This window comes from Oreochromis niloticus, linkage group LG15 (assembly GCF_001858045.2).
Source record: "Oreochromis niloticus isolate F11D_XX linkage group LG15, O_niloticus_UMD_NMBU, whole genome shotgun sequence".
NCBI lineage: Eukaryota > Metazoa > Chordata > Actinopteri > Cichliformes > Cichlidae > Oreochromis > Oreochromis niloticus.
Window position 1 is genome coordinate 10064250 of NC_031980.2, and position 26270 is coordinate 10090519.

Here is a 26270-nt window from a genome sequence, read left to right on the forward strand (position 1 = left end):
ATGGGTATGACATAATCACTCAAACTTTTGTTTTTAGGATTAAAAAGATTTATCAAACCGAACCTTTATGTCACAAAACACGTGTCAACTCAAGGCGATTCTGTGCAAAGACACTTTAGGACACCAACATATGGAAGGAATGTGGTCACCAGACAATTACAGTGACAGCAATGCCACTGAGATGAAACAGGCACACACACGCACACACACACCTCGCTTTCTCTCAGTCAAGACAGCCTTAAAGAGAATGATGCAGCACGAAGTACGAACTGTGAACAGTGATTTTTTTCTGACTTTGCACTGAGGAGAAAGCAAGCCAGGCAGAGAGGCAGAGAGCTGACATGATTGGTTGAGGGAATTCAGCAGTGATGAGTCATAAGGGGGGCCCTGTGAAAATGAAAAAGGGACACCCTCCAAAATTCCCAAATTACGCTTTTACCTTTGAAGCATACATGCATTTTTCCCCCCGATCTTACTTCCTTTAAACTCACCGTGTGAGTTTTAGAGTCATAAAGCTAGACGAAAAAAGTAGGTCATAATGCAGTCAGCATTGCAGGCAAGTAATGAATGGTTCTCTGACACAAATAGAGACAGGAGGTATTTAACGTTTATTAAAAGAAAAGAAAATCAGTGCACTAAGAAAGAGATTTTCATCTACCCTTCCTTTCTCCCAACGTCATCTTCTTCCCTTTTTAATCATTATTTTCACTGCTGTTACACAGTCTCATGAAATGGCCCTAAAAAACCCATTCTGAGCACACAGACAACATTATTAGCGGTCTATTTGCTACACCTTTGCAATAATGGCTTCCATTCCATTTATAGACCATCTCCCAACTCAACACCAAGGTAATATATTTATTTTTAACACTACTACCAAAAAAGCTATTTTCTGTTCTTCAAACAACACCATCATCAACACTGCTCACGCTATGCCAGAACTGACAAATATGACTTGCAAAATACTGTGTGAAATGCAATAAAAGCCTATTTATTTGGACGTGACAACATTTCCCCTTGTTAAATAAATGGTAAGTGATTATAATCACCATGCATTGGTGTTAGCAACGTATCTATTAAGACAAAGACAGGAAATGTAAAAATTTTATGCACTCTTCAATATTTGTTCATAACGAGTCATATCTGTATATTAACGTATTAAGATATTACTTGGTAAATATCAAACACTGATATCAAACCATGAGTGTGTAACACCCACAATATAACGACACAAGATATCGCAATACCATGTTGTATCAATTTTTTTACTTCATCCCTAGTGTCTTTGTTAGTACAATCATGACAGGAAATGATAGCTAATTGTGTAAGCAATTGTCTTCATTGGGACATGTGTTGCTGCTTGAAAAACTGAACTTTTCTTAACTTCTCATCACAAGAAGTTGTTGGAAGTCTGAAATGTGTGAGAAGAGGTCATGCATTACCAAAGTTAATTATAAAGGGACACCTTTCAAGCCTGAAATGTGAGACACTTGCACTCCTACAGAAACAGGACTATCCAATCTAGCGCTTAATTGGCACAACAGGTGGCAAAAATGACAAAATGCCCAGTGCATCCTCAACAATAAATCATCAAACTGTAAAAATCAAGGAAACAAACATCAGCCAATGCACCCTGAGTCCCTTCTCAAGACAAAAGCAAAGTTTTAGGTGGAAAATGGTTTATTTCCAAGAGATGTGCATGCGTGAGGGGTTTTTTTCAAAGCACAAGCACAATCCAAGTCACATAGTATAACAATAGAGAAAAATTAAAAACGAAATATTTTCAGACACTTTGTCTTATCTTGCTTTTTTGTCCAACCAACTTTTGAAAACAAACACACATTTAACATTTTAAATAAATTCCCAGTATTAAAAAAAAAACAAAGAAAATGAGTGTTGAGACTATTTAGACTTCTGAGCACTGCTGCTATAGAGGTCGTCATTTAGACCAAGCAACAAGGCTGTGTATCAACACTTAGTAGCCTTCTGCTACATTATCAGTGACCTAAGCCTGGCAAGGCAGCTGCAAGAACAGATAAGATGTCCCTAAAAGACCTTTTAATAAAGTTATCACTTTGAGTACTAAAAGCGCTCCTGTTTTTCAAGACTCATGTCTGCTCTCTAAAAGTTATGTTGAACTCGGCAGGAGTTGTCATCCCTGTGCTCATCTCAGGGAAGTGTGAGTCTACTCGTAGCACTTCTTCTCTTTCCTCTATCACTTCAAACACTAATGAGGCCTCTGCAACTCTCCTTCCCTTCCTGCACCCACTTAAACTCCATCCACCTCCTGTTCACATCCTTGCTGTAGTGGCTCAGGGCATGAGTGTAGGAGTCAACACTGAATTAATAAAAAAAAATACAGCAGGTCCCCAGTCTTGAGAAGAAAGGGTACCGGACAGACAGAGAATGGGCAGGAGAACGAGAGAAAGACATATACAGAGATAGGAGTGTGATGGGGGAGGTGAAATGAGATGTGCTGAATGAGTCACAGATTAGTGCTACTTATTGCATCTGCTCTGTCCAGGACAAATCTGTCCTGTCCTCTCTGTCAGCTGCACATAAAAAAGATTTTTGGAAAGTCATTTCTAAATAAACTAAATTATGTAATATATTTGCATGCTATTTCATACACTTGTGATGCAGCATTTGGATATAGCCTGCCTTTTTCCTCCTTTTTTTAAAAAATTGTAACCAGTTGCTCTTTACTTCAGTATTAGATCAGCTGACAGCTGAACAGTTTTTTGTAACGACACCAAACAGCATATTTGTTTCTACAACTCAACAAACTTGATGAAAGATAAGATAAGATAAGATGAGATAAGATATACCTTTATTAGTCCCACAAGGGGAAATTTCATGTGGCTCAAAGGGGCCGATTACACCCACAGGTCGTTATAACACAAAATTAAACTACCGCCATTTAAAACATTTACATATTCTGCTGGCACTCTAACTGTAATGTGTGTACTGCAATACCACTTCTCTGAGGAAATTTCTCCAGCTGATTCACTGGCACAGAAATTCCTCTGATGTTTCAGAGTTGTGCTCAGTTTCTGTTATAAGGAATGAAGGCTGTTTTGTGCTTTTGATAATGATGGGTTAGTTAGAGAGAAAAAAAACTTAGAAGGCAAAACAAAGTGGGTGCACAATGATTTGGTCGACAGTGGTGAAAAGCACAAAGCAGGGGGTCTCACGACATCCACCCACTCTGCGCTGCAAGGTGACAACACATTTATGGGCTGGACACCGAGCTCCTCCACACAGACTCACATAAGGAATAAAACCTACACAGCAAACACTGTGAGCAACACACTGACGAGCTTGAAACACAGGAACAATAAATCACTTGTAGATCTAACACTAATACAACGGCAAGGTGAACATCTGTTGCTACTAATTGGATGTTAAGCTACACAATCTTCCAGCATGAAGTTATGAGTGGGTATATACACACATGTAAGGGTGGGGGAGTGGGGGGGGTCACCATCCTTCAAATCGCCACAGGAAGAAGCCAGCCAATCGCAATCTATTTTTATCCTTGTAACAATGGGCCGGTACATTAACAGATTACACTCTCCATATCCCCCAGGATATCAGCTTAACATTTCCACATTAGGGTGAGAGAGAAATGGAGAGAAGGGAGGAAAAATCTGTACGCTGAAGTGAGAAAAATGGAGTAAAGCAAAAATACATAGCTACAGAAGACATGTTTTTGCATGATAATAACAATTTAAAAAAAAAAAAAAAAAAAAAACAGAAAAAAGGAAAAAAATCCTCCACCCACTTACACAAACACCATGAGGTGTTAATAACTGCACTGTGGGTCCCACGTATCAGCTGTAGACACTACTGCTAAATTAAAAAAATAAATAACTATTGCCTAAAACAACAGAAATTATCTCAAATGATGCTACAAAAACATACATGTGCATGCACAAGGTGGTGCATGACGTTTTACGCATCTTGCAGTGTCATCTGCACCTGCTGTCCCAAATCTGCTCTGTTGTGCCTGAAGTCACATGGCGGATAAGAGAGAATAAATACAGTCCTGACACGCAGCAACAACAATATTTAACACACTTAATATCTGCCTGTGTGTATGGAGGTGTGCGTATACTTAGGAAACAGAACTGCAGGTGCACATTCAGACCTCACCTTCACCTAGGGTCATGCAAAGCGGTGGTTTTGAAGGCCAACGCTGACACACAGGCATACAGTGACCTTGCTGTAAAAATACATACTTGCCCAAGAAACACATCACTTCTCATGAGGGTTACAAAGCAAGCTGCCCTTCAGGGGTGTCATTACATAAGAGGGAGGGGGGAGAGAGACAAAGTCCTGCTATTTTTACATCAGCAAACATCTTCAAACGTTGTACTCACACAAAGAAATGCAAGCACACAGCAGAATCTGGCAACACGGAGAGCAAACGAGAAACGAGGAGAGCGTAAGCAAATAGCAAATAATGAACAAGGCCATTTCAACAGCTAACCAGTATGCACAGACGCTGTCACTGAGTTTGGGAATACTGTACAGCAGATGAGGAGAGGAGCATATATCATAGCTGAGAGGGTGACAGCCTTTTGGGAAGCGTGACAGGGAATAAAAATATTTGGGGATGACATGAAAACTACTCAAATGTCCTGCTTATATATAACCATAACACTCCACCATACCTGCCCACCATATCGCTTAGGTATATTTCAGGTACTGGAAAATATATCTTGGAATTTGATAAGGAAAACATCATATACATCCGTTTTTCAGCCAATTAAGCCATGAGCCAGACTCACAGCACACATTCGATCAGTGTGGGTGGAAGCAAACATGGCTGGTGTAATCCGACCAACACACTGATGCCCAGACCCCGCTGCCAACAAATCTATATAACACAAGCCTGGTCCAACACACTATGAATCCCTTAAACCTGCACAGACGCTATACGCTGAGCACACTGTACAGCCTCCAGTTTGAAGCGCCTGTGTTAAAAATCCACTCCAAACCAAAACCTTACTCCATCAACAGTCTGCAACTCAAAGCAAAGCTGGCTACATTTTTAATTAACACTAATCAATTAACTATATATCAACATGCCCCAGTAACATCAGAGCCAAAATAAATGTCAAAAACCATCTGGGGGATTTTATCGAATCTAAAAATGATCTTATCAGAGCTTTTCTGTTTTTAAAGAAACATAATTTAACGCACAGTATCTAAAATACTGAAGAATCATAAACGTATGAACACAAGGTTATAACACAAACACCCAAAGTTAACCAGAGTTAGCAAAGACATAATACACTGACAGAGAACACACCCTGTTAACACCAACTATAACAGAAGGAAACATTATCAGTGATAGTTAGGAGTAAATAAGTGTCTATTACCAAATATAAACATCTTCAAAGCAGAGTCCCCGAGTAATTTATTACTGTAATGTAACAGTGAGTATCCTTTTAAGTGTCCAAGTTCTCATAACGCGCTTTCAGGAGCTGCTACACTCTAGTCAGAACTGCTTTTTAGCACAAGAAAGCCGAGAAGGAAACGTCTTTGTAGAATGTAGGAAAACAGGCTAAACGCCGGATGCCTGACATTACTCACATGTTTACACAGCCCAGAATGCACAGACCAATACGCAATGGAAAAGGATTGTTAACCTTACCGTACATTAGTCGTGATGTGGAAGTCGCTCACTACGGCCGTTTATGTTTTCTTAATGCAGCTTCAGTTCTTCATGCAGACACACTGCTGTGCCTAGAGGCACTGAAAATGCACACAAACACACGCACCGCTCACCCTGGGATAAATGCCTGCACGTGTGCTTGGAGCTAAAAGGCATATGAATGTGCACCGTGATTGGTGCAGAGGCTGGCTCGCTGCTATGAGTTACACACGCACACACACAGTCTCCCTGCCATGCAGGCACACACACAGTCATTCACACACTTGCGCACAAAAAGGGGCTGAGAGGCAACGTCAGAGGAAAGCGTGCCGTGATGACCTTGGATTTTCCCATTCTTCTGCAACAGTGCTCCTTCTCAACGGGGGCAGTGCAGATTTTGACATGCAAGCGTGCATACAAGCACACCAAACTCACTTATAATCTAGCTCTCAATTGCAGAGGGAAAAAAAAGGCAAGGAGTGACAGAATAAGAGCGAAATGTGCACCACAAAGATGAAAAGGGAGAATACCTCCTTCCCACACAACCCTCTCGTCTCCCTCTCTCCACCCCCTGCCAGCATCACTCTTGCCCTCCTCTCCATCATTAATCTTCCCCTCTCTTCCGCTTTACTTAAATTCAGCTTTTCCTTGTGCACTTATGCAACCTTCTGCCACACTTCCTTACAGTAGGAAATGTGAGATTACATAACCATGTGTACTGATATTTGCATAAACAAAAGCAAATAACCATTCCTTTTAATGAAGTCAGAGTTTAGGTTTTCTCTTCCAGGTTTCATTTTCGAAAAAAAAACCAAAAAAAAAAACCAAGCAGATAAATGCAACAGTGCTCGCTTCCATCTCACGAGTGGCAAAGCTCATCACCAGAGCAACATGAATGCGCCACAAAAGCAGAACTTTTAAATGAATCCTACGTTTTTATAACTATTACCACTAAGCCATTAAAAAGAGATACGATCATCATGTAATTTGTTCTAATGCACAAATTTGCAGCAGTGCAGTGTACTCATAAAAGCTCAAATGCGTACTTAATATGTATTAAGTGCTCAGTCTCTCTGGTTCACAGTTTTCACAGTCTTCTGAGATGATCTTATAATGAACTAAACATCTAAAATAACAACATGTTAGGTGTTTCTCTCTTATGTAAAATAGTAGCAGCTCACAGGGTTTTAGAATGCAAAGATCAATCAATCAAGCTCAGTTCTGCAATTCCCAAAAGTGCACCATTGATTGCCAATGAAATCAGCAGTTGTACAATTAATTGAAGTTGGCAATAAATTGATCGTAGTAATAAATAAAATCTGCCTGGATAACTGGGTAACACTGCTTAGCAGCACCTTGTATGATTAACTGTGAACAAATCTCAAGCAACTTTGAGAGAGGCAGACCCCAAATAATAGTTTCCATTTCCATTGCATTTGGGAAGTATGGTAAAAAAAACAGCTATTCAGTGACACTATCCTTTCTCCCTGCCTTTGAAACAAAGCAGGGTCCCAAAGAGCACAGGGGAGGTGATGTTGTCACTTACCCTTGCCAACGCGATGGTCCAGAAGGGTACGACAGTCCAGTGCCAGCCTCTGAGTGGCCGGGACATCAGGCGGAGGCAAAGGCATGGCAGGCAACAGACACACACACACTCAGACAAACACTACTCCTTTCATAGATACAAAAACCTTCCTTCCTAAATCCAAACGTATATATGAAAAAAAACAAAAAGCAAAACTTGGTTTCTTGTTTAATAGAACTTGGTTTCTGCACCTACACATAAAAACTAAACTTCCATCCCAACACAAACACTCAAGCCTAAAAACAAAACTTCTCCGAAAACTTTAAAATAAAAATAAACTTCACCAAGACACCCCGCTGAACACCAACTTGTATGTCCTTGTCACACAGCTTCCTTGTAATGTATGCCACTGCATACACAGGTTGTCCGCATTAACGAAGAGATTAGTGATTAGTCCTTCTATAGCAGCTCTGCTCCGTGTGCATCCCTCTCATCAATAAACATCTCACTGACACAATGGACCCCACTATCCAGCCGGGACTGCTCGCCAGGCGAGAGAGGGAGAAAGAAAGAGTAGGGTGGAGAGAAGCAGGGCAAAAGGGGCACTGTGGGATAGCCATTCAGTGAGTGGGCTTGAGATTCAAGGAATGCAGCCATGGATGTCAGCTATGGAAGCCAGCACAGGCAAAAGGTCTGCAGGGGATTTTTGGTGCAAGTTCACACACTTGGCTGCAGGACCAGATAGATCATCCAGCCAAGAAACAACAATGGGAAGCTTCTATAACAAAACCTTTCCTTCTATCTGATAGCAGTGGTTCATCGTGGAGTGTATGTTTATTGGTGTGTGCATTTTGGGCTTCTTTGTTTGGTTCAACTTCGCGTGGAGGACATGATTTATTACTCTAGGCAGTGATGAAGCAGGTGTAAAATAGCTTGGCGTTAACGCACCTGACATGCTGAATATCAGTCACAAGGAGGCGTTGCTTTTCCAGGATCCAAGACAAGGGCAGATGGGTGGTACTTAAGTCCTGAGCTGAGTCTCCACCACTGCTTCGAAAATCAGGAAAGCAGCTGGATTGTCTTCGGCCTGCTGAAGTTAGAACGCCCAAATTAGCGGAAGCACTAATATATACTGCTAACACCGAGTATATCCGAACCTATCATTTTCCCTCATCGTTTTCCTAGCTAGTGACAAGAACGTGGTGAAATTATCCTCCAGCATCTGGACAGAAATGTGAAATCATGAGTTACCGGTTAAATAATTACACGTTAGCATTCCCATTCAACAACCATTTTTATTCTACAGCACTCCAGTACATTTCCTTGATTTCTTTTAAGTTTAGACACGAACTTGTCGCTACTAGGTGTAACAAGCCTAACTCCTACGATTCAAATATAGGCATAACTGTTTTCAGCTCCTAGCTAAGTATGCTAACGTTAACGTGGCTAACTACATCGTTGGCCCCCCGGAATTTATTAATTTCGGAAAACATTTTTTACTTACCATGAATTAAAAAACAGTTAAATCCCAAAAGTATGAGGCATGCGGACAGGTAACGGCGGACAACTTAACTAAAGTTTAGCTACGCCGGGACATCATTTACTTAGTTAAGCCAGACGGCTAACAGAGCAGTTGCTCCTGGCTAGCCGTAAATATGGTGACAGCCCACCACTCGATTGAGCCTTTAGTCATGTTAGAACATGTACAATTCACACAGGACCTGCCCCTGCCTTTGCATCACTGGATAAATACTGAGGGGGAAAAAACATTATATTTAAACAAAGCTCTATTGGGTGAGATTCTGAAAACATAATAAGAAATAATACAGCTTTATTGAAGTACAGAAAAAAACATACAGTACTAGGCGAAAAGTTCCTTAATCTAATAACCTAATTTAATTTAGTCTAGTGAATGTTACTGATGTTGCAAAGCAGCTGGTAAGATTATAAAAGTCAAGAGGACACTGGTAGTCATTATACATGACAAATATTGTCTTTTTGTCTCCAGAGAAGATGCCAATACTGTTTCCAAAATAGTTCAAATGCCATACAGTGTTTAAATCAACTCCTCAAACGGTTTTCTATTCAGTGCTGGACTCCACTGGAGGATACACTGCCTTTCTTACTCATTTATGCAATTCCCTCGTAAATTTCTGTAAATTTACCAACAGTGGGACTGATAAAGGCTATCTAATCTTACCTTTTCCATTTAGATATAGAAAAAAAAAACATTTAATTTAAAGAAATTAAATGTGGATGCTATGTGTTTGATGTATTTTCCAGCTGAGGATGGGGCATCCTTCTTTCCAATAGTCTTTCATTCTACCAGTTGGTGGAAGCACTGAGTCACAATCAGTTTTTTTTAGCCATTTAAAAGCTTGTTATCGTCCATAATCACTCTTTCACTTTAAGTTTAACATTGCATGAAAAATATTAGGAAGTGAACATTTAACATGTTACTTTATCTGGCACCTTGTCAAAACTTGGTCCTGCCATTCACTCCTCGGGATCTTTTAGCCCTACTTTACCATCAGTGTTTTATGTGGTGTTAGTTTTGAATAACATTTTAATTTAATTTAATTTAATTTAATTTAATTTAATTTAATTTAATTTAATTTTTTAAATGCTCTACAAGATATGGCCATAGTGCAGGTTGTGAGTCCAAACAGTTTGATCAGGTGCTTGTACAGCTTTTGAAGCGAGCCTTGAGGTCTGAGCATGGAAGCCTCTGTAAACAGCATGTGAAATCGATGCAAATACTGGTGACTTTCCTGAAGCAGTGTGTGTGCTGAGGTCCTATGCTGCCTGCTGATGACAACTGTTTTCAACTATAGGTGAAACATTCAGGTACTTGTAATAAGGAACTGGGTTCACTATGGCCCTCAATCTTTGGGGGTGGGGAGATCCATTGAGAAAAGGGGCCGCCTTCTCAAAGTATTGCTCGACATCTGTTTGTTTTCAAGCTGCTGTTTGCGAGTGGGCAGTAGGTATACTTATCCTGACGCCAAAACGAAATGGGTTCACCGCCACAGAGAGAATTCAGGGACTTGAATTAAGGGCTTGGGATGATGATGCCTCAGTCTCTGGATATGAGGCTTCTTAGCTGGAGACAAACAGTACTCTGAGAAGCAGGCTATCTCAACAGATTTCTGTGGTTGATGAAAATAGTAAAATGTCAGTGAAATGCTACTTTAGAGTACTCTCTGTAATGCTTTGACCCCTGCTGACCTGTACACTTCCTTACTTTAAAGAGGTTTGTACAACTGCCAGAACTTCACACACGTGTTAGAGCTACACTTCAACGGACAGAAATAGCTCAGTGTACAACATATGCGCGATCCTTGGCACACAGTCAGGCTGTTAGGTCAGTTCTGTTGCTGGTTTAGCTTTTGTTATCTCATTAGTGTGTAGCCAGAAATGTTAGCCGTAATGCTAAATATATTCTGAGGTTTTGCCCATAGTGGACTAGCTCCTTGTTAGGTGTAAACAAGTTTACAGTTCAAATCAATCAGAGTCAAAAAAGAAAACCACAGACTGAACAGGTAAAGTAGATTAACAATCACAGACATTTGTTTATACAGAATACCAAAAGCTGGGTCATTACAAGGTGATCTGCACTCATCTTCACTTTACTCCTTCCCCCTTGTTGTTTGTTGTGCCATCTGAGGAGCAAACATACTTAAAGGTGCCTTATTTCAAGTGTCAGAGAGCTATGTTGATGTGGAAGCAGTTAAAGCAGTACTAATTGCCTTAGACCTGGCAGCTATTTTTAGTTGTACCGTAATCAGCAAGAAAGGTCTGAGCCACAGCGTCACAGTGGGACAGATGGGGACTCATTACATCAGTCTTAGGGGTTTTGCATGTTGCCTGGAAACAATTAGCAAAGCAAGTCTGAAAAACTTTAACCAGCTTACAACAATAATGACCACAAGCCAGCTGGAGACATCAGCCCAGTAAGGGATTCAATCATCGCAGCTCTCGTGCTTTTCTTTGCTTCTTTAACCTGTTGCACACTCAGTATTACCCTGTACAGTTTGTGTGGATGTTACCATGAAACCTGTTAAAAGCAATAAATACATATAGTGTCAACTGGCATATGTGGCAAAATATAATGCATAAAATGCAGAGTTATATATCAAATAAAGAGACCGCCTGTTTTGCAAATATCCGTACAACTCTGCATTATTGTATCGACATTATAATCAATCCGGTCCTTTTGGCCACTTAAAATACTGATAGAACTATTGTGTTGTATATGTTGCAGTTTCTTCTCCCCTTTTGGGCAACTCTCTCTCAAAAAACGCACGTTTAATGTCTTTTTAGCCAGGTAAATAAAGGATATTTACAACTGACTTCGCCAAAAACTGTTTGCAGCTTCTAATTTGCAATAGGGATGTTCTTTCTGACTTAAAATGTCTCGATATTATTCATGAGAGATACATTTGACATATGTTTGACAACTTATAAGCTAACAAGTATTTACAACAGTTTAAATACTGGCAATTTTCACAAATAATGGAAATTAGCTTATGACAGTTGATCACTTTTTGGCACAATGCTGGCCCTGCTGAAGGTGTCTTTCTATTAAAAGGGAGTTTTTCCTTCCCTATGTTGCCAAATGTTTTTTCATAGGTGGTTGTGTAATTGTTTCTTTTTTCCTTCTAATATTATAGGCCTTACAATATAAAGCGCCTTGAGGCAACTGTTGCTGTGAATTGGTGCTATATAAATAAAACTGAATTGAATTGTGCAAAAACAAGTCTTTCCATTGTGTAACAATAACCAGCCTCGTATATGATAATGCACAAATGATTACAAGTAATCCAAGCAAAATATTATGTTGGTATTGCTCTTGGAGTAATGTGTTCATCCATCAGAATATAATTTAATTATTTACTTCATAAGAAAGGAAAACAACAGAAGATTTGCTGACTGAAGTCTTACCAGATGGAGTGTTTGTAAGAAATATTGTATTTATATAGAAGGATTGTCAGTAATTCAGGGTTAGAAAACAAACGGTAACTGGAGAGCTCTGTATTTCCAACACTGAGCTTCAGCATTAAATGTGGAAATGACTCCTTTATTCATCTTCACACAGACACACACATAGCAAGCAGAATTTGTGTTATCATGGGAAACAGTATTTGATGATTTTGCATTAAAAGCTAGAACTTATTCTTTAAGTTCAAATGGGTAATTTTGGTAATCCATAAGATATTAACATGAAACTTGTATGTTTGTGTTTTGTTATGAAAATCTGCAACTTACAAATAAAATGTTAAAAACGAAGAAGAGCCTTGAAATTTATATTTAGACAGATGTGCAGTGACTTTGTACACCTACTCAGAAACACTTGGATTAAAATGTTTAGCAAAGGCAGCTTCATTGCCTTTTGTTTGCTGAAGCACCTTGGGCTCCTGCTGCCAGGTGGGAGATGATTCAGTTTCCTTGCTCTCACATTCAACCTGGCTTTGCCTTTTAGGCGTTGTTTTTGCCTGTGCACTGTATGAAAGGAATTTGTCACCCCTGTGTCTGTAATTTCACAGACAGGTAGTTTAGTAACCAGCAGCCCAAAGGCATGAGGCAGCACCGCTGTTTTATTATTATTTTTTGCACATTATCAGAAGTGAAACAAAGAGTGTATTAAAGTGATATGCATCAATGCATTAATGTTTCCCCCGCTTCAAGAAGATTTGTTGACTTGACCAAATGAGAGAGCACTGCCTTTACCTTGGCGTTGTCCTGGTGCCAGTGACCTCGGTTTTACAGGCCAGTAAGAGTGGCCGCTGACTAATTAATCCTCTTTGCACTCTTCACTCCTGCAGCTCTGCTGTGTGGCAGTTCTTGACATCATTTCAAAACAGTCCAGATGGTGACCTGCAGTCCTGAAAGAACGACTCCACGAGTCTCGCCAGGCCTGTATGTCGCTGTCCGCATCAGTGTTGGATACGGCATCGCAGCAAGGGCTGCTTCAAGTTTCAGTTTTCCTTTTATAGGTTGTGTCTTAAATATCAAAGCCGATGAAATCAACAAAAATGGATTATGATGAGCTGGATGCACGTATACAATGGCAGAAACTAGGTATTGTCAGTGGATGCACTTTACGGGAAACGTTACAGGTCAGTTGTGTGGTTTGCAATCCTTTTTGCTTTTTGAGGGTGAGTTGTTTCTTTTGACAGATTGTAGCTTACGGGGAGCTTATTGTCCGTTTTGGACAGCTGAAACTGCTGAAAGAGGAATGACAAAGGGATTCTTCTACATCAGAGAAACTGTAATGTTTGCTGTATGATCAAAAACAAATAAAGGTGCACACTTAATACTGTACCTAATTACTCATCTAATATGATGTGTTTTAGCATATCCAGTCTGTTCTGTGCAGATACATGATCTTGGTGAGAATCAGCCCGGTGGCAGTAGACTGTGAGTGGGTGGGACAACAGCATCCAGAGCCAGAAGGACCTGGAGGAGTTTAACTCTGAGCATTAACCAGCTCAGGTCTAAATCTGGCCAGATAATTCGTTGGAAAGCTGCCTTTCTTCTGGCACACACTGCGTAAACACGTGGAGCCGACCAGGTGGCCCTTTCTGGCATGGTTGAACGTGTGCAGCATAACAAATTTTATCTAAACGAATTAGGAACTCAGACGGATTTGTTACTCGATTTATATAGTGCATAAAGACTTTTGATTATTAAATCCTTCACACGGGGTATTCAGATGCATCAAACTGCAAAAATCCTTTATATTTAGCATTTTATGATAGTAGATGCATCTGTGGCTTTGGTACAGAAAGCCACCCAAAGTTCCTCTGTATAAAAATCAATCAATCAAATTCCCTTTTCATCGTTTATTCAAACAAATACTCACACTGCAGGTCATTCTAGTGCAGTGTTTCTGTAAGACGAATTCATATTAGGCAAAATTAGGTAGATGAAAGATGTAAGTTGAAATGAATTAAAGTGGGCTTACTTTACATGTTAATTACTGGCAATAATGTCCAGTTATTTGTTTGAATTTAGTATTCTACTTTGACTTGTCTGTCAAAACAGCTTCCAAATCTGCTATATAAATAAAGTTGTTGTTTTTATTATTATTATAAAACTTACTGATCAACTCTAATGTATTTTTAAGCAATAACACCAAATCTGGTCCTTACTGACTCCACCTTTCCCTTCATGTTCCAGGCTCCTACCTGCTCCTGATCCGATACCAACAGCTGAGGTCAGCTGAGGTCGCCACCATGGTGACCTTCGCTAACACAACGCAGGTCTCCCCCATGCGGCTGCGTGAGCTGCCCTGTGTAACCCCCACCATGTCCCCTGGCCTGCGGCGGAAAAAGATGCTGTGGCAGAACGCAGTAAAACACATCATTATCCAGCAGGAGCTCAGTGCCCAGGTGATTGAGTTTTAGATTGTTTTAAATGTGTTCAGATTTTTTTTTTTTTTTTTGTGCACACTAGCATTGTGTACTGCAAGAGGCTGTGTCTGTCTGTGTGGAGCTCTGGCCTTATGACACACTTTTTATACTGCATTCAAAAGCGTACCTCACTAATGGCCATCAAGCACACCTGAAATTTATGTTTCTTTTCAAAATAAAGCTATTACTCTTACCATTACAATCTAATGCGCGCTTATCATTATGCATATCTAATGTGTGTTGAAATGGTTTTGGCATTTATATTTCAAAAATGATTCACATTTACAACAGACATGTGATAATAAAACAAGCCTCACAAGATCCTTCTAGAAGCAAGTCTCAACATTCAGCATCCATAACGGTAACACTTCTTCATTTGGCTTGCTTGCTGTTATGCTTTTGCACAAAGACTCATTCTATCCCCATGTGGCGAATAAGAGATGAAAGCAAAACAAAGAAAGTTACAAGTGAAAAGAGACAGGTGTGTAGCAGCTTTGTACACCTATTCAGAAACAATTGGATTTAGGTTTTTAGCATTTTTTGCCTTTTTTGTTTGCTGAAGCACCTCGGGGTCCTGCTACCAGTTGGGGGATGATTCAGCTTCCTTGCTTTCAGGCTCAACCTTGCTTTGCCTTTTAGGCCTTGTTTTTCTTTTACCTGTGCATGGTTTGAAAGGAGTGTCTCAACCCTGTGCCTCTTAATTTCACAGACAGCAGCCCAAAGGCATGAGGCAGCACTGCTGTTTTATTATTATTTCTACATCATAATAGGGGTAAAAGTAAAAGAGTGTATTAGAAAGATATGCAACGATGAATTAATGTTTCTCCTGCTTCAAAAGGATTTGTTGACTTGGCTAAATGAGTGCTGCCTTTACCTTGGCATTGGCCTGATGCCAGTGACCTCGGTTTTAAAGGCCAGTAAGAGTGGCTGCTGACTAATTAATCCTCTTTGTGTGTGAATGTGGCTGTTTTTACACTATCCATGTAAGTGTAATTGTTATTTTTGCATGCTGAATCTTGTCTACCCTGATTTGCCAAATAAGATATAATAGCCTCGTAACTTTGAATGAAGGATCCTGTTTTTATCCTTTGACAGTTGGGTGTTGAACCAGCACGCAAAATCTTTGTGACAGATACCTACATAGAGGAGATCAACAGGCAAATCCGCAGCAAAGCCTCACGCGGGGTAACAAAGCGCCGTTCTTCCACGTTCAGAGTCCAGCCCTTGGTTCGCGATTCCACCAGCACACACAGCATCACCGGGGGTGCTTTTAACGACTACTCCAGCGACGCCGACTTCTTCGTCCACTGGGGTCGAACTGTCAGTGGTGTCTACATACCCACGCTACTGCACACCTTCAAGTCCCATGACCTGGAGAAACTCTACCAACAGCACTCTTCCACCCAAAGACGTAACTCTCTGGCCATCACTAATGTGATAGACGTGGTGGCCAAGCTGCACATGTTGGTTCTGTACCTGGCGTTGGCGCCGGAAGCTTCCACAGACACTTTGCGTGGCTGCCTGACAGGCATGTTCATGGTGTTAGCGACAGTTCTGTGCGTCATAGTGTTAACCCACAAAGACTCCATGTCCCCACAGTGGCTTCACTACGCCGGCCTCGCCAGCTGGTTGTCACAGACCACACAGGTGCTGGGGGGTCTGGTGTACGGACTAGAAAAAGACCCATCGTGGTACCTTTTGTTCACTTTGTTCGCAACATACACACTGCTGCCATTACCTCTGCTGTGGGCCATATGTGCAGGCACCCTCTCCTCAATGCTGCACATTCTGGTGGAGATAGTGTGCTGCTACAGTGATGCTTTGCTTCTGAGAAAGGTGAAAAGAAGTCCCCTTTGAATTTCCTTTCCTACTGTTACATTTTTTAAATGCTTATCATGCCGATAAATCAATGATACACTGTTAAGGCTTATGGAAAGTTTCATTTCTTAGACTTTACAGCAGCGTTAGGCACAAATCTACAAAAGAAATGTTAGAATTTGAAAGCAAACACTGTCCTAAGTTTCTCAGTGGGATCCAACCTTTGCTTGTTATGTGCGGTTTCAAAACACTAAGACGATTATCGTTTATGTACAGTCTCTCAGTTCACTTGAATTTCAGTAACACATTGCCTACCCTGGCTTTAAAGCACACTGGAATGATGTTATTATTTAATCTAGCCATCTACGGCATGAATCTTACTTTTTTGGAGAAAAAAAAAATTTCATTGTACTTCTTGAGAGCTCATGGGTCTCTATTGACATATCAATCAACAAATAATTCCTAAAGGAATTAGAAACCCTCCCCCCAGGCTTCAGTCCAGTACTGGTTCCCCAGTTTCCCCTTGCCTTCAAACTTTTTTTAAAGCTTTTTTTCTATGAATTAATGTAGTATTCACACTCTTTGATGCAGGTGTTTGCCAAAGGCCTGCTGTACCTGGGGATGAACACAGCTGGCTTGTTCATTCACTACCTGACAGACCACGCCCAGCGCCAGGTTTTCCTGGAGACCCGACGTTGCATTGAAGGACGCCTCAAATTAGAGCAAGAGAACCAAAGACAGGTACAATGAAGATGGGAGCTGCCCTGAAATTTAAAGCCAGAGAATTATCTGTGTTATGATGAAAGCTTTGGTTGCATTAACTCACTTCCTTGACCGTCAAATCGTTACACTTCCTCACAGGAACGCCTAGTTCTGTCGATCCTGCCTCGCTTTGTTGCCTTGGAGATGATTGCTGACATGGGTGCTATGGAAGATGATCTAAACCCTCAAGAGTTTCACAAGATCTATATCCACCAGTACAAAGATGTCAGGTATACATGCACATGTTAGTATGTTAGTAGTTAATTTGTAACCTTCTAACCTTGACTCCGCAGATTTATAAGCCATTCACTATGTGTTTTCACTCTGATTATCAAGTTGCAGACAAACCTAATGCCAATAGTAAGTGTTTACTATGTCATTTCAGACTTTTTAGTCCTTCTCTCCTTCTTGTAGCATCCTTTTTGCAGACATCAAGGGCTTCACTTTGTTGTCTATGAACCTGTCGGCCCAGGATCTGGTTCGAACCCTCAATGAGCTCTTTGGACGTTTTGACCGACTGGCAGAGGTGAGGGCCTGAGCAAGCACTTTTTGGTTGATGTAAAACATCTTCCAGCTTCTAATTTCCTTCTTCTTCTTCTTCTTTTATCATAGGAACACCACTGCTTGCGGATAAAGATACTAGGAGACTGTTACTACTGTGTGTCAGGGGTTCCCGAGCCCCAGCGTGCCCATGCCCGTTATTGTGTTGAGATGGGTCTGGCTATGATCAACACTATACGGTCAGTCATCATATTTAAAAACACAAAAACAAGTTAATTTAAAAAACAAAATCATGTGGTTTTAAAATTATGTAAATATAACCTCAGCTAAATAACAAAAGATTAACAAAAAACAAAGCTGAAATGCAGAAGCACTGTGTGAAATTTTTAAGTACTCCTTTACTGCTTCCACATGAATCAAGCAGGTAAGTAGCATTCAGATCCTGCTAATTAAGTGCACTTGATTAATTGATGATCAACAAGTGTGAGCACCTCAGTAAAAGCAGAAGTCTGGGCAGTTTGCTAGTGTGCAGCATTCAGGTGTGTGTCAATACATTGTGTTAACACAATGCTTCTGCTTCAACCTTGAAAGAGGGTCCACCTTCTTTTTAATGTGGGTCTGTAGGTATCCATACGAGAGTGTAAGATCCTATTTTTGTTTATATGACACAATCAATTTACCTCACAAAACCACCAGGTATGTACGGAAGCAGCTGAACTTCGACATGGACATGAGGATCGGCATCCACTCGGGCTCTGTCCTCTGTGGGGTATTGGGTCTGCAGAAATGGCAGTTTGATGTCTGGTCCTGGGACGTGGGCATCGCCAACATGCTGGAAGCAGGGGGCATACCTGGGTGAGCACCAGCAACCATTAGAGAAACTCCTGTCAAGTATGTTACCTGACAAAGATGTGCCTGACAGGTTTCCAGGCTTTCTGTAAGATAATATTTAAGAAAAGAATAACACATGTGCTATTTAATTTCTTAATATGTACATTTGGAGGGGATATATATTTTCATCTGGTGATGCATTAATGATGATCTCTTGTCTCACATCATCCACAATATTTTTTTAATTTCTTTCTGCATCAATTTTGCTTTCTCCCTGAAACAGACGCATCCACATCTCAAGGGCAACTCTCGATTGTCTAGAAGGCACCTACAAGACAGAAGAGGGCCATGGTCGTGATAGGAATGCTTTCCTACGAAAATATAACATTGACACCTTCCTCATCTGCCCTCAGCAGGACAGAGACAAAGTTAACCACATCGAGCCCCCCAAAGTTCAAAAACCAATTCAAACCTGGAGTCCGGACATACCTTTTAGGACAGTCGTTGACATGAACAGCGTAAGTGCACAAATACCAAACAGAAAGGAAGGTGCTGAATTTGGTGCCTTTGGTCAGGTGGTGAAGAATTTGAATCGTATTATCTGGAGAGCGCGGCATATCTGAGGCTCACCTGCACTCACCTAATCAGTCATTTCTATATTTTTTCTTTTAGATTCTAGCTGCTTTTACAAATGGCTCAATGCCCACCCTTTGGCAGTCCAACTCAAGAGAGATTAACAAACGCATCAAGCATGCCATCGAGCTTCGAAGTAGTGAGCGTATGCACAGAGAGCACATCACACCACTGACCCTTGTCTTCAAGGACACAAACATCGAGGACAAGGTAGACTGTAAAGAAAAGGTAGAGATCCACGCTGATTTTTAAAGACGTAGCTAAAAGTGACATTTATTTTTTTTGCTTTTGGCCCATCCAGTTCTCCCAGATGAGAGATGAAATGTTCAACTCCAATCTGGTCTGCTCCTTCATCCTGCTTCTGTTTCTCATGGCTGCCCAGGCCCTCATCCCTGCCCCCAGGTAGGAAACTCCAATATGTTACAATCAGTCCTCACTGTTAATTCCACTTATTATGATTCCATTAAGACATTTTGCACTTCAATTCAGCTTATAGCGTTTTAAAAAAATATCAATTCCACATCAGTATTACCAGTATTATAAAAAGAGCTCCCTGTAGTTTTTTTTGTCTCTACTGCTGCTGTGCTTAAGTTTTTGTTTTTCTTTACTTTGGTGCCACCTGCTGGTATTTAAAAGAATGCACTGAACCATGCAGTCACACTGGACACCTGCACTTGTTTTTTTCTGTTCTACACTGTATTAATATATTAATATTCATGACTTCACTCACTTTCTTCTTAACCCCCTCTTCCCTCCCCAATTGTAGACTGTTCCCTGCTGCCCTCCAGTTTTCAGTCTTTCTGCTTGCCCACGTGCTGCTGCTACTGGTTGCCCTTGCCGAAGAGTTCAAGTGGACTCCTTCATCACTGCAGCACTTCTGCTGCTGGATCCATGAAAACAACAGTGCCCGTAACCTGTTTACCCTCATAGCGATCTTCATCAACTTTGGGTTGGCCTCTACTGACATGGTGAGAGTCTGAATAACACAAGAGAAGAATAATTTACATAAACTGCCATGTTCTTCAACACGACTTTTTCCTTTGTATGTCTGCAGTATTGCACCTGGTAACTGACCCTTGTAAACCAAATGCACATTAATTTGCATAATCTTCTCTGAAATGCATATGCAAAAAGAAGAAAGTTGCACTTCCCTGCTGATATTTATAGCACACTTGGCATGCAAACAGGACAGAGGAGTGCAACAAGTTAAAAAATGAAGTAAGCACAGGGGTCTTTTGTGTGCTGTAAAAAGCCCATTTAAATATAAGAATTTAAAAGGGGTCTTTTGCAGTGCTAAAATTATTTAGTAAACCTTCTTTTTATTAGAAAAAAGCACAAAATTAAGCAAAACCTCATTAAAGGTTTTAAATCACCGGTTTTAAGAAAGTTTGACTGCTGGTTTATATTTGTTATACTCTATGATGCAGAACCAGGTTGGAACATTTTGTGCTGCTTGCAGGTGTGGTGCATCCTCATGAACACAGGAGAGGCTGACATAACTGAGAAGACTGGCACAGGCTCACGTCCACTCACTGTCTGCACTTATCCTGAGGCAAGCAAACAGTAGTTTAAATTTGGGACAATTATTATAGAGATTTTATGTGATTTCCTGTTGATTTATCCAAATGTCTTGTATTAAAAATATTAACAATAAATCACATTGGGTTTCAATAAAATGAGGTCATTACTGCTTGTTTCATCTTTCCCAATTTGTTCCCTTTAGATTTTCGTGTTGAGCGGGGTGATTGCCATGGTGACGTGTGCGGTGTTTTTGCGTCTGAACTCTCTGCTGAAGCTGGCAACGCTTCTGCTAGCAGTGGCTGTCTACTCCTACCTCAGCCACCTCGCCTTTGTCTCACTCACGCGCCACGATATGCTGCACAGGTCAGTGTATGAGCAGCGAGCAGCATACAAACTGCACAGCTGCTGTAGTTTTACTACACAGTGCTATATTTAAATATTCACCTCCATACACAATTTATGATCAAAAGCTTTGGGCCAAACCAGTTAGTTGAGCCAACCTCATCTGACATTAACATCAGCACAAAAACTGTGCACTGGGAGCTTCATGCCATGGGTTTCCATAGCTGAGCATCTCCTTTAAGTGTAATGTGTAGGTATATTTTTGCCACAGAGTGTATCGATTTTCCTAATATACTTTGTTACAGGTCTCACTATGTCAGAAGAAATGGAATTTCCTTCCTTCTCATGGCCATGTTTATTGTTGCCGTCTTCTATAATGGACGTCAGGTGCTCATACACTTCATTTTCCCAGATTGAAGTTATAGATGATCCTGTCACTATAGCAACATTTTCTGGTCTGTGTTATTGAAACTAAAACTGTTTTCTGTCACACAGTACTGTGTTGCAGGTAGATGATGTTCTATCTCGCTGTATCTTTTCTATCCAGTGGGAGGCTACCGCCAGACTGGACTTCCTGTGGCGTCTGCAGGCCCAGCAGGAGGTGGCGGACATGAGGGAGTTGCGGGAACACAATGAGTGTCTGCTATACAACATCCTACCAGTTCATGTAGCTCAACATTTCTTGGACCGGAGCAAGCATGACGAGGTAGCTGAAACACCCCAAAACCTTTAGCCTCACTTCTTTGACTGATAGTCTGGTCCACAGCAGAATCAGTCTGAGTGACCATCAGTGCTTTGAAAATACTGATTGGACCAATGAATAGCAACATCTGTCTACAGGTTTCCTTATATTGAAATTGCACAATTAAAATTAACGTTATGTAGTACTTATTAAAATCTGGCACTTTCCTTTATTTATAATCTGATCAATTTTTAAAAGATCTCCAACCCCACTGGGTGATATGCAGCCCCAAACCATGACAGAACCTCCACCATGTTTTACACATGGCTGTAGACACTCATTGTTATACCTCTTTACCTCCTCAGTACATAGCGACGGTGATTTTAACATAATTTCACATTTGGATTCATCACTTTATAAGACCCGTTGCCATGGATATTCAGTTACTTTCCTCCCTGTTTCCCTTACTTATTAATGGCTTCTTGACAGCCACCCTTCCACTGACACCATTTTTGATCAGGCTTCAGTGAACAGTACATCTACTGTTCACTGAACATCAACTGAGGGCCAGGTGCATCTCTCAGGTCCTGTTTCTTCTTTTGTCGTCCACTTGTCCATTTTTAAGACACACCATGCACATGCATGCGTTCTTGATGCAAAAATATTATTTTATGACCGTCAAACTGTGTTATACCTTGCATTTTTCATCGATTCAACTAAAGAAATTGGAACAAATAATGTGGTTTTATAATGCTGGGTGGCTCAAGACTTTTGCACAGTACTTTACATGACTCAAACAAAGAGGATTTTAAGAAATCACCCATCATGACTCCTCTTTTAGGATCTTTACTCCCAGTCCTATGATGAAGTGGGCGTCATGTTTGCCTCCATCGCTGGGTTCGATGAGTACTTCGAGGAGAAAGAGATCAAGCATGAAGGAGTGGAATGCCTCCGCCTACTCAATGAGATAATTGCCGGCTTTGATGAGGTGAGTGTTAGACTCAAAATGATCGTATGACAGTGGTTTATTTATGGATTATCCCTTTTGGACCAATTATTTATCGGTTAAAAATAAAACAGAGACAGTGTAGTTCAATCCAGGCTTTGAGTTGACACAAGTCCCAGTTTGATAAATAGGATAGCCTCTAATTGCATAAGTCAGCTGCTAAACTTGATGTGTAATTTAATCTTATCTTCTAACAAGCTGTTTGAGGAGCCGTATTTTCACCATGTGGAGAAGATTAAGACAATTGGGAGCTGCTACATGGCGGCATCGGGTTTAGCTCCAGATAAACAGGTGGGAGATTTTTCTGTATGTGGTCTTATTTCCTTTTGTCTTATCAGCTTTGCTTTGATTTGTGGTACTTATTATGATATTATCTCCTTGCATGAAACTGTATATTTATCTTTGTCTCCTCCAGAAATCAATGGATGAATGGAACCACCTGAGTGAGCTAGTTTTGTTTGCATTGGCGATGCAGGAGACCTTGAAAGAGATTATTAGGAACTCTACTCAACGCTTTCAGCTGCGTGTGGGTAAGAAGCTGCCCTGCCACAGCCCCACAAAAGCACACACGCACGATTTCTAGTGTTGTAGCAAATATCTGAAATTATTGTCTGGGTTTGGACTCATACAGGCATTGCTCACGGGCCTGTGGTCGCTGGGGTGATCGGTGCCACCAAACCGCAGTACGATATCTGGGGTTCCACAGTGAACTTAGCCAGCCGCATGGACAGCACAGGTGTGAGCGGACGCATCCAAGTACCCGAAGCCACTCGAAGGATCCTGACAGATTGGGGCTTCATCCTGGAGCTGCGTGGAGAAATATTCGTCAAAGGGGTGAGTGGAGACTGACTGTGAAGAGTAGTTAAGCTTAAACAAGAGTTGTTTATTTTTAAAACGCCAAAGCATTGTGGACTATAAGGTCTGGTTCTTAAATCAATGAATGACATCTTCGGAGTTAGGAACTTTATTCTGACTTCCAGAAGAGGGGGGGATTATTTGATCTCCTTTGATTTTATTATGTTGCATTTTTTAAGTGTGGGAGAAGCATTTTATCCAAAAACCTCACAGTTTAAGGTGATCCATAATGTGTTGCTATCGAGTGATGGTGACGGCTGGATCCTACTAGCTGCTCTAGATGGTTCTGATCGATAAACCATCTCAGTTATCCAGCAAGCATAAAAACATCTTGCCAGCAGTGAATTTATGTTCAGAAAGTCTTCATTATCATACAAATTTTGTAGAATAATCTATGTGTTTAGCATAACTGTGACAATATACACATCTTCACTTTTTAATCTATGTTTTCCATTGTAGGTAAGTGAGCACCAGGGGAAAGTCCGCACCTACTTCATCAGGACCGTGCGCGGTAAGATGGCCAACGATGGGACAGATGGCCGCCTGGCAGGGCAGACAGGAGGACGCATGACGCTGGCAGAGGTGGTGTTCAGTCTCGTCCAGGCCAGACACAAGGAGAAGATGAGAGAAGGCAACAGGAGGTTCAATCGGACTCCCTCCAGACTGCAGCGCTGAGGGGACTGTCAGGGTCAAATGGCTGCACGTAGGCCAGGACACACTGGAGCCATATTCCTTTAATGCTTTGCCATAACTGAATTAGCTTCACAGACAAAATACTGAGCTACCTGTGGCAGGAGCCCAATCCTGTTTAAGCCTTGTTTCTTCCAAGACTGCATCATACCCATCTTTTTTGGCATCTCAAGAAAATTTTGGACAAGTTAATAGGAATTTATGGGAAATCATCCATGCTCATATTTCTATTTCTTGACTTCTGGACCAAAACATTCATCTTGCATGACACACCGAGTGGTATGTGGTCTGAACTTTAGTTGGTTAGGAGCTAACTGAGCTATCTAATCAAAGTTCTGGCCTCTTACGTTTCACAAGTATGTTGTAAGCAGTGCAAAGTGCTTTTTCATCACTATTATTGCCATATCTATACACTATAAGCACTGATTTGAAGGTTGTTTTGTAAAAAGAAAAAGAAAGAAAGAAAAAATCAACATGTCTTTATGTTTGCTGGGATAACACATCAGCAAGACTCCAGACCTCCAAGCAAAACACTACCTCTTAGTACAAATTCTCCTAGACTACAAATGGCCAATATAGAATGATGTTTGTTTGTTTGTTTGTTTGTTTGTTTGTTTGTTTGTTTGTTTGTTTGTTTGTATTATCTTAATTAGTACATTTATGTTGTGAAGTCAAGCATTATTTCTTCTTTATATCCAATAATTTCAAATATGTTAAAGAGATTTTGGTCACTATAATTCACTCATGCAACATAATCCAAAAAGAAAAAAATCCCTTTATTTATAAAGTGATTGCTGCTCGGTTTACTTTTGTAAATACTGTATTTGCATAGTTTCCACTGAGCCAGTATTTCTTGTTTTCTATCTTGTCAGAGTCAGTGTTGTTCTGGATTTATGAGATTCAGAAGATGAACACTGAAACAGTTTTAATGCCAAAAACACCTTACATATCACTGTATTCCTCTTACTGTCATGGTAAAAAGGAAAGCACAACCTCTGTCAGTACTAAGGTTCTTTGTGTTAGGACCTAAAAAAAATCATTTCATCCTTACAAGATCTTAAATGCATTGAAATACAACCTCAGATGAATAACACCACATGTAGAAGCAATGTGTGAAAGACTAGGTACACTAAGTCCACCTCCATAGCTTGTAGAACCACATTTAGCAGCAATAACTTGATGTAAATGTTTTCTGTAAAACTTTATCTATGTGAAGGTCCTCAGTCATCCAGGTCATGGTAATCCAAGGGGCTTGGAAAGAAAAGCGAGTGGACTCCTTTAAGTTTCACCTCTCATCCGTGAAGCTTCTTCATTTCTACGATCAACTGGTGGAGAGTCCCATATTTAGGCCCTAATAAACTGGCCAGCCAGCCTTTGTAATATTGTTTGCAGGCAATCATTTATGCACAGCTCTCTTTCAGTATTTCAGTCAGTTAAGGTCTGGTCTTTGACCAGGCCATTGCAACACCTTGATTCTGTTCTTTTTCAACCATTCTGTTGTAGATTTGTTTCTGTGCTTGGGATCATTTTCCTGTTCAATGACTCAATTACAATTTTTCCCATGTGACTCTAGAATACTTAGGAATACATAGGAATGACTGCAAGGTCCTGTTGCTGCAAAACAAGCCCAAAGTATTACAATTCCACCACCGTGCTTGAGAGCTAGTATGAGGTGCATGTGCTGATATGCTATGTTTTCACCAAATATGATGCTGTGCATTGTAGCAAAAGATATTATAATAGTGAGATATATAATATAATAGTGAGAATAAGCTTTCTCACTATAGAATGATGGACATCAAATTGTTTGGAAGTTTCTTTATAAACCTTCCCAGACTGATAGGCAGCCTTTGCTTTACTCCTTGTCATTGTGTTAACACACAACTGAATGCAGCAGACCATCAAACTGCCAAAAGTTCTACTTCTATATAGGTGCTCATACTCACTGACAATCAATTAATCAAGTGCATTTAATTAGCAAGACCTGTCTGCTACTTACTCTGTTAATTCCTATGGAAACAGTAAGA

General features: G+C 40.6%; 2 protein-coding genes across 6 annotated transcripts in view; one reads left to right on the forward strand and one right to left on the reverse strand.

The window, feature by feature from the left end:
• Positions 1-8884, reverse strand: part of LOC100706296 (protein EFR3 homolog B) — a 30744-nt gene extending 21860 nt beyond the window's left edge. Inside the window, exons 1-2 of one of the 5 annotated variants that reach the window (XM_005454718.4) lie at positions 8692-8884; positions 8136-8277 (exon numbers count right to left, since the gene is read on the reverse strand). In XM_005454718.4, coding sequence (XP_005454775.1) covers positions 8136-8142 — 7 coding nt within the window. In that variant the 5' untranslated portion in view covers positions 8143-8277; positions 8692-8884. Of the gene's footprint in view, positions 1-5387; positions 5506-5662; positions 5930-7208; positions 7659-8135; positions 8278-8691 lie in introns of those variants that run through there. The other 4 variants (XM_019345810.2, XM_019345809.2, XM_005454719.4 and 1 more) reach the window with 4 other exon arrangements.
• A 5503-nt stretch (positions 8885-14387) lies between these two features.
• Positions 14388-25389, forward strand: si:dkey-206f10.1 (adenylate cyclase type 8). Its single transcript, XM_025898581.1, has 20 exons — positions 14388-14581; positions 15698-16438; positions 17012-17161; positions 17282-17412; positions 17597-17708; positions 17795-17922; positions 18380-18538; positions 18798-19032; positions 19187-19357; positions 19449-19549; positions 19914-20115; positions 20607-20699; positions 20871-21031; positions 21316-21397; positions 21558-21716; positions 22534-22680; positions 22897-22989; positions 23114-23228; positions 23330-23532; positions 24013-25389. The coding sequence occupies exons 1-20, from the start codon at positions 14426-14428 to the stop codon at positions 24226-24228; spliced, it is 3555 nt and encodes a 1184-aa protein (XP_025754366.1). The 5' UTR covers positions 14388-14425; the 3' UTR covers positions 24229-25389.
• The last annotated feature ends 881 nt before the right edge of the window (positions 25390-26270 follow it).